The sequence below is a fragment of the Pinus tabuliformis genome, chromosome 7 (assembly GCF_031772625.1).
Source record: "Pinus tabuliformis cultivar Carrire ecotype Pingquan chromosome 7, CPIR1, whole genome shotgun sequence".
NCBI classification, from domain to species: Eukaryota; Viridiplantae; Streptophyta; class Pinopsida; order Pinales; family Pinaceae; genus Pinus; species Pinus tabuliformis.
The window spans coordinates 2,062,684,476-2,062,693,629 of NC_142293.1; the positions used below are offsets into that span (position 1 = coordinate 2,062,684,476).

Below are 9,154 nucleotides of genomic sequence, written 5' to 3' on the forward strand. Positions count from 1 at the left end.
GTTATAGGAAAAGAGATGGAGGGAGAAGGAAGTCATCAAGAACCTCAGATCATGGATGAGGACACGGAATCAATAGATATTGGCGAGCTCGATATTCTGGGTCTAGAACAAGCATGCAAAACAGGGAATTTCGACAAAATACCTGATAAACAGGTGGATAATCTAGTGGAAGTTCTCAATAAAGCCCAAAAGAAATACTCCTTAGGGGTTCAAATCGGCAGTCAATGGGATGGGAAATTCATCACCAAAGACAGCAAAAAGCGAGGAAGAAAAACGGCTTTAGAAAGAACCATCAGGATCGGTGAAGTCTTGGTTGAATCAGGCAGATATGCCAAGTTAACAAAGTACTACAAAAACAACCCCAAACCTTCCCAATGAAGATGATTTCTTGGAATATAAGAGGGCTCAATGGCCCAAAGAAAGGAAGACTTTTAAAAAATATGCTTATGGAAGAAAAACCAGCAATCCTTTTTTTGCAGGAGACAAAATGTAACTTGGCAGTCTTGGAAAAAGTTGCAGCAAAAGCCTGGCCGGGGGGGCTAGTCACAGCTGTAGATGCTCAGGGAGCCTCAGGAGGACTTGCAGTGCTCTGGGATGCAAGAATGATCCAATTAAGTAACATACATGCTAACAAAAACTTCATACAGGCTATTTTTCATATTTTGGGGACTAACATCCATGGCCACATAACAAATGTGTACTTCCCCCAAGAAAGCCAGCACAAGATAGAAATCCTGGAAGCATTAACGCAACTTAATGCCGAAAGGACTTATCCGCTATGGGTCTCAGGCGGAGATTTTAATATGATTGCTTCTATAGAGGAAAAGAAGGGAGGGAGATGCAGAACAAACAGGGATGGCTCAATATTAAAAGATTTCATTCAAAATAACTGGCTAATAGATATTCCTACAAATAACGGCCTCCACACTTGGAATAACAAAAGAGCAGCACCTATGCAAGTAGCCTCGCGCCTAGATCAATTTCTGATTTTAGACAATGCGGTGCATATAGGGGGAGAATTTACAGCCTTCATCTTCCCTTACTCAGGATCGGACCACTGGCCCATAGCCCTACACTGGAACCGACCGGGCAGTAGCATACGACGGCCATTTCGGTTTGAGGCTTTCTGGTTGAGACATCCGGAATTCTATGAATTTATCAAATCAACTTGGCAAAATTTCAATCCAACGGATGGGACAAAAATGTCCATATTTCACAGGAAGATGAAGCACCTCAAAGAGCAAATAAAGCACTGGAACAAATCCACTTTTGGCAACATATTCAAATCAAAGGAACTTCTCACCCAAGAGATGAAAGATATTCAGCAAAAAATGATCTCTGAAAGACATTCTGAAGAATTAACCCAGAAGGAGCAGGTTATAGAGAATAAAATCCTCGAACGAGACCTCCAGGAGGAAACTCTCTAGAAGCAGAAATAGAGAGTTAGATGGTTGAAGGAAGGTGAAAAGAACATGAAATTCTTTCACAAAACCACCGTCCAAAGAAGAATGATCAACCAAATCTCCTATATCTACAATGAACAGGGAACCAAAATTGAAACCCATGAAGGAATAGAACAGGAGTTTATCAACTATTTCAAGAAGATGAATCAAGAACCCAATATAGATAGAACAGAGGCCATTGACACCATTATCGGGCAGATACCAAGATTAATCACTGAAGATCACAACACTCTCCTTCTCAAACCTGTTAGTCTTCAAGAGGTTGAAACCGCGGTGCATCAACTCAAAGCAGGGAAAGCGCCAGGACCAGATGGGTTTACTTCTAATTTTTTTCAGCACTTCTAGGAACTAATCAAATGGGAAGTCTGGCAGGTGGTGGAAGAATCGCATACGCTTAGATGGATGTATCCAGCCCTGAATGCAACTTTCATCGCCTTAATTCCAAAAGCAGAGGAATCCAACACTCCAGATAAGTACAGACCTATCGCTTTATGCAACATCATATACAAGATTGTCTCCAAGGTCATAGCATTGAGACTGAAGCCCATGCTTCCGCTCATTATATCTCCAGAACAATCTGGTTACGTAGAAGGAAGACAGATCACGGATGGGATTATTTTAACCCATGAAATAATTCACTCCCTCAAGCAATCAAAACAACCAGGTATGCTTCTAAAAATTGACTTATCTAAAGCTTTTGACAGTATCAGCTGGGATTATTTGCAAAAAATCCTCAAAGCTTTTGGCTTCGCCCCACCCTGGATCAGATGGATCAGCAATCTTCTATCTTCCTCGTTCTTTTCCATTCTCATCAATGGCCTTCCGTCCCCCACCTTTCGTCCCTCTAGGGGCATTAGACAAGGGGACCCTTTATCGCCCTTTTTGTTTGTCATCTTAGCAGAAGGCCTAGGACGCAGCATAAAATCGGCCATTCTCTCCCGCAATCTAAAAGGTCTAGCCCTCCACCAAGCCCCCACTGTCTCGCATCAACAATTTGTTGATGATAACATGTTATTCGGTCACCCCTCTGTGCAAGAAGCACGCTCCTTTAAATCCATTCTGGACAATTTTTCGAATGCCTCAGGAGCCCTCATTAATAATGTCAAATCTTAGATCTTCTTCTTTAACACTCCTAACTCTACCCAACGCGCTATAGCACGCATTCTTGGCTTCACCATAGCGTCCCTTCCTTCTAAATACTTAGGAGCTCCTCTAATCGCTTCAGCTCTCAAGCATTCTTCTTGGACCAGCCTTTTAGAAAAATTGGAGGCCAGACTATTCCTCTGGACTCACAGAGCTTTAAATATGGCCAGTAGGACAGTGCTAATTAAAGCGGTTCTGCAATCTATGCCTCTCTACCTTTTCTCCATCCTGGCAGCACTGAAATGGGTTCTCAAAGCCATCAAGCAGCTGCAGCGTAACTTCCTATGGGGAAGCTCGGGGCCAAACAGAAAGTGGGCTTTAGTAAAGTGGGAGAAGGCTTGTTTACCTAAAAAAGAAGGAGGAATCGGGCTAAGAGATCCTAAACAAAGCAACAAAAATATGGGGGAAAAAATCTGGTGGAGATGGCTCTCAAACTCAAACACCCCCTGGGCAGTCTTATGGACAGCGAAATATGCTAGAAACTTGCCCTTAGAGGAGAGAATTAGAATGTCGGAAGTCAGTAAAGGCTCGATCATCTGGAATTCAGCAATCCAACATCGAGACCTAATTCAAAAACACAGCTTCTGGGAAGTGAAAGATGGCCTTTCAGCACGGTTTTGGGAAGACTCATGGCAGCAGCTTCCAAATCTCAAAGACAGCATACAGGGAATAGCAGAACGAGAAATCAACCAGCTTGACAAGGTAAGCTACTTCTGGAAATCACAAACCACCCAAGAATATAGAGAATGGAAAGAAGCTTGTCATATCTTACCTCATAGCTCGGAGCAGATTCAACTTTCTCTATCCTCAGAGCTTCAAAAACGAAAAATTCTAAAGCTAGCAGGTATGGATACTCTTAGATGGGGATATGAGGAAAAGGGGACCTTCACAACCAAGGAAGCTTACAAAATCATTATTAAAGACAGAGTAGTCAAAGACAAAATATGGGACAGAATTTGGAATCCTCCTATTTGGCCGAAGGTTTCAACCTTTCTGTGGCTTCTCTCACACAATAGAGTTCTAACATGGGACAACCTCAGGAAAAGAAACTTCTATGGGCCATCTATATGTCTCAACTGTAATCAGGAAGAAGAATCAGCTTTACACCTCATGCAAAACTGTCAATTCGGAAGGAAATTGTGGGAAAAGGTTATATTCCGATGTCAGAGGGATGGCAGAGTGATGGGGGATATCACCGGTACCCTCCGCAACTGGACTCAAGAGCCATATCAAAGCAAAGTTCTAAACACTCTTTGGCAAATCATACCGGGACTACTGATGTGGAACATTTGGAAGGAGAGAAACAGAAGGATTTTCAAAAATCAATCAATGACATTGGAGCAGATATGGATTGGGATACACCACAACATCAGAGAAACTTTATCTATTAAAGGCTGGTCTAAGGAGGACTTCCCATCGAATCCGCAGGAACAAGCGATATGGGACAATTGGCAGATAACATTACAAGATCTAACTTCTGCCAATGGAAATATATCCAATCATCAAGGGAACTATGCGAGCTGGTCCCCGCCACCAATCAATGTGTTTCAACTTAATTTTGATGGAGCGTCGAAAGGAAATCCTGGTCAAACAGGATATGGTGGAGTCATCAGAGATTACCAGGGTAAGCCCCTCATATCATTCTTTGGTTCAATAGGTTGGAATACCAATAATGCAGCGGAACTGGAAGGCCTATGGAGAGGACTAACTCTAGCACAGGAGCAAAAGCTCTTCCCTCTGATAGTTGAAGGGGACTCCCAAATTCTTATCAATATGGCATTAAAAATTCAACAGGGATCCCCGGTACAGAAAGTCAGCAGTAGCTGGAGAATGGCCACTAGATTGGAGCGTCTTCAACAATGGCTCAACAACAACCAAGCTATCTCCTTTAAGCATATCCGAAGAGAAGGGAACAAACTTGCAGATTTTCTTGCCAATATAGGTGTGGACAGTGGGAAAGAATTCTTTGCAGGATCTCTACAAGACACAGCCTCGGAGAACCAACTTTCTACCTTCCATTCCATATTAACAAAAGATATGCAGTCAGGACAAGAATCACACCTGGATGCGGGTGTCACCATGAGAAGTTAATGTCACTACATGAGCAGATGGCAGCGGGCGAGGTGAAAGGGCGGCGCAAGCGGCATAAGGTGGGCAGTCATGGTTCTTTAATGCTGGCACGCTATCCAGCTTCGCTGAGGGAGGAAATCGGTACGAGAGATGCCGGAGTAGGACGCCACCGTAGAGCAAGCAGGAGTTTTTTTTGTCAGGCGTTTAATGAGAAACTGGATGAACAGCAAGTGTGGTAGGTACTTCAAGATGATATCAACATCTATATCAACCGCCCAGAGCCTAGCTCATTCTAGCAGAGATATCCCAGGTCGCATTGGTTCTCAGGAGTCAGACACAGAGCAAAGTATTCGGAAGCCATCAGCACTCCACCGAAACCTGCATCAGGTCAGCCTCATCTGCTTACCTCTTCCTGCGAGTATGGCTCGACCTCGCGGTAGTTCTCGAAGAGGAAGAAATTCAGGCACAAGGGGGAGGGTTAGAGGAAGGGGAGGCCCGGCACCTCGACGCTCCTCCCGGTTTGTCTCAGTCTCACCTGCTTCTCCACCTTCCGACCACTCTGGTCCATCCCACTCCAGTTCCCGCCACACCTCCCGCTTCACTTTCAAGAGCAAGCTTCATAAGCCCACTACCTCTGCCACTATCATGGTCATCTTCTCAGAGGAAGAAGATGACCCTCCTAGCTCTACCGAACCTTCAATTGATCGAAATCTCTCCCAGAATTCCAAGGATACTCAAGGAGGCAGGGTAGAGGTTTCTCCCAATATTCCGGAGATGCAGCAAGATGGAGGTCAAGACGAGGATGAAGGTCTTCAGCAAACTTCCTCACACGAGGAGGTTGTTTTATGCGGTCTGGCGAAGTTCTCTGGCATAGTACTGTATCCGGTGATTCCTCTCAGGCGCAGCATTACGGACGTTGAAGACAATGTAATGATCGAGTGGGTCAGTTCTCCGGGCAGGGACAATAGCAATGATGCAGAGTCACAACCTCGGGCAAATTCAATCAACGGCGAGGATTGATGGAGAAGATCGAACGGCGGAGGAGGATTTCGGAAACCCTTTTTTGGCGGAACTTTATGCCCCGAAAAGTTAGACTTGATGACGTCAGGCGAAAGCCACGCGTCAACAGGAGGCTTTATCGGGCTGGGCCTTACGGATACCGCTTGTTGGTCGACGGCGGTCCGATAACATGGCGGTTTTGTTACGCGGTTTTGCGATGCCGTGGATGTCCTCGTCAGCCTTTTGTCATTGTAATTCTCAATTGTCCCCTTGTTTATGTTTTTTGGGTGGTGTTGTATTGGGATATGGTATCCTGGGCACTCGTTTCTATTTATGTAAACAAACAGTCAAGCATCGAGGGCCGGAATTTCTCAGACAGAGGGCTGGCTTATGCCCCCTCAGAGGTTGTTACCTCTTTGTAAATATTTTTTCTCTTTTCTTTTACTTAATAGAATAGTCTTTACTCAGAAAAAAAAAAATTAAATAAATAAATAAATAAATAAAATAAAATATTGCTACCAACTCTATCATCAAACTTACAAAAAAAAATGACATCTAGTGATAACATTACTACACATCCAAGAATTTTTTTTCCGTATTATGCAAAGCTAGCTATATGGCTTTTTTATTTATGTTTTTTTTAAATAATTATGTCATTCTTTATATTTTTAAAATGAACAAATATGTAAACTTTTTATTTATGTTTTGAAAAAAAATTATGTGATTGTTTATATTTTTAAAATGAACAAAATATGTAAACTTATTTGTTTATAGTTTATAAATAGTTTGATGTTGGCGAGTGTTTTAAAGATTATTATGTATTCTTGACATATGAAGTAGTTATAAATCATAATGAAATAAAAAATTTAATTTCCTTTTACTTAGTTATTTAATAAAATATATACAAATATTTATATTTATAAATTATATATCTATTCAACATTAAAATAGAAATATATATAAATCAACCATTGAAATGGCTCGATAAAAACTATATTCTTTATTGTGTATAATATTCCCCACAAAAATGATACGTAATCGAATTTCATATATAGCTATTAGTCTCTGCATTCTGGACCATGATGCATTTCCAACTCGAATTCATCATTGTTGTTGTTGCTCATCATACGAAAGATAAAAGACCCTCTCCATGGATACCTGCGCAGCATACCTTTCCGCCACATCGACAGTTACTCCGTTCTACACGCCTAATGCACCTATTTCGCCTGATTTCATTGACTTGTGGATCATATATTTCCATCTCTGTCCGGTATTCTTTAGGAGGCTGTGAAACCGAATCAACCAAAATGAGAGGCTTAATGGAGATTGCAACGTGCAAACTGGGTGGCGGCTGGGAACCTCCACTGATAATAGTATTAAAGGGTATCAAGGGAAACCAATCGTTGATTGATAATGTGGGAGAAGCCAACAAATCTTTCCATGCTATTTCAACCCATCCCACCAATTTGGACGCTCTAAACATATTTCCCAATACTCTAATTCTGCTACTTCTCTCCCTCAACTCAAACCTAACAAACTGCTTTTGCAATTCGCAGATAACATTACAATCTCCAATACTCCCTATGCACTCCAAGTGAAAATTCTGTTTCCATTCGGGGCCTGCCTTTGCCATCACTTCCCTGGAATTCACTGCAATATTATTATCCCCGTCGCCATTGCCACTTGTCAGATAATATCGAACAAACAAACTATCTCTGCGCCCGGAAAGCTTAACTATGACATTTTCCCAGAATCTCTAAATTCACTACCATGTGCCTTCCACAGGCCCCCATTCTATTTGCGGTTAGCAAGAAACTTTCAGTAATAAAAGCCAACACAAAAATCCTGAAGGCAAAAGGCCCAGTCTTTCTTTCGTCCGAATTGATCCCATTGTTGTGGGTTAGGTAAACTGGACCATGGCTGCTATCAGTTTTAAGGTTGCATGAGGTTGGGCTGCTCACTGTAAATGCCTCACATGCTTCGTGCTCGTGCTCACCCAGAACAGTGATACTGAAAATCCCATCGTTTTCGGTGTGTTGTTCATTATAGAACAATCTCTTACCAGCACGATCCTTGCACTCAACACCTACAGTGGCACCTGCACAGCACTCATAATCAAAATATCAGAAACAATCATAGGGGTGCCCTGTGCATTCTATGCTTCAGACAGAAACCCATGTTTCTCTTAAAAACAAAGAGTGTAGAAAATGAAAGTAATGTGAACACAATAGCAAAAGGGAAGAATAGATCTATTCAGAAAAGCACAAATAGCATTCCACATGGAGAATCTTAAAACCATATCTATTCTTCAGCACCAGATCTATTATTTCATATCTTTTCAACAAGAAAATGCAGTGGCCCAAATGAAAACAATCTACAAAAACTACAAAACAAATTGAAAAACTATCCAAAATGGGTGGTTGTTGGCTTACCAGAGATGGCAGGTGAAATCCTAGTGGGGAATCCAGCAGCACAATTATTGCAGTAAACCTTGCCCGTAATATAAACGTTATGGCCAGCATGGGCATTGGCAACACCCAACAAGGCAAAAAGGGCGATCAAGCCACAGAAAGCGGATAGCTTGGCCATTGTTCAGATACCCACCTCGCCGAGAGAAGCAACAAAGATAGGAATACTCGTTGGATTAGGAATGGAAGAAGCAACAACACAAAGCACCTATATATGTATGTATGTATGATTCTTGGTCTGAGTGTGGAAGAGCAAAGAGAATGGTGTAATATATATATAGGTGCCAGTGATGTTGGGTTGCAGAGTGCACATGAGATTCACATGGTTGTGGTGGCGGATGACCGGAAGAGAAGCCATGGAAGATGAGGATCAGATCCTGGCAACGCTAAAATGGCAACCCAGAATCCCAATATCCCAATGGCAACACTAAAATGAGTTTTCTCACCAGTAGAGGCAACGATAGCCAGAACCACTGCAATCGCCATTAGCACCAAACTCATCCAGAAGCTCATGCTGAGCAAAGAAACTATAACCGACCAAAGCTTCTTTCAAGTTTAACAAAATATGGCAGCGCGGGTTCTGAGATTCAAAATTCCAATCTGGAGCGCCATTATACAATTCAAAATTTGGTGGCAATGTATGGGGAATGGATAGCATATGATACACGACATGCCATGATACATATGCCGCTCGTTTCGATGGGCATCAATACAAACAATGATGGCATCATGCATATCTCCATCACTATGCAATCGGAATCTGTTAGCCGGAGAACAGAGCCGATGTCAGAACCCATCTCCCAATACTATCCTTAGACTCTGTTAAGAAAGCATTTATAATGCTATAGGGTCGGAAATAGGAACTGCCCTGGAGGTGTGCAGCCACTGATAGAGACACTGCAATTTCTAATTCATATGTCACCTGGGACCTTAAATCCATTGAATCTTGGAGGTCGTTGAATCGTGGAGGCCATTGAAGTCACGGTGATATTATTTTAAGTCAGGTGAGAG

General features: G+C 42.3%; 2 protein-coding genes and 1 pseudogene across 2 annotated transcripts; 1 reads left to right on the plus strand and 2 right to left on the minus strand.

Annotated features, from left to right (window-relative positions):
• Positions 1-446: 446 nt before the first annotated feature.
• Positions 447-1,427, plus strand: LOC149256788 (uncharacterized). Its single transcript, XM_089455457.1, has one exon. The coding sequence runs from the start codon at positions 447-449 to the stop codon at positions 1,425-1,427; it is 981 nt and encodes a 326-aa protein (XP_089311583.1).
• Positions 1,428-6,798: 5,371 nt separating this feature from the next.
• LOC149256789 (uncharacterized) lies at positions 6,799-7,468 on the minus strand (annotated as a pseudogene).
• A 21-nt stretch (positions 7,469-7,489) lies between these two features.
• On the minus strand, positions 7,490-8,370 carry LOC149256790 (olee1-like protein; the record flags this gene model as incomplete). Its single annotated transcript, XM_089455458.1, has 2 exons — positions 8,108-8,370; positions 7,490-7,773 (listed from the first exon to the last, which is right to left on the minus strand). Coding segments are annotated over exons 1-2 (441 nt in total), but the record flags the coding sequence as incomplete, so codon positions are not given.
• Between the last annotated feature and the right edge of the window lie 784 nt (positions 8,371-9,154).

Coding starts and splice junctions, on each gene's coding strand:
- LOC149256788 (XM_089455457.1), top strand. CDS start 447: ATGGAAGAAAAACCAGCAATCCTTTTTTTGCAGGAGACAAAATGTAAC.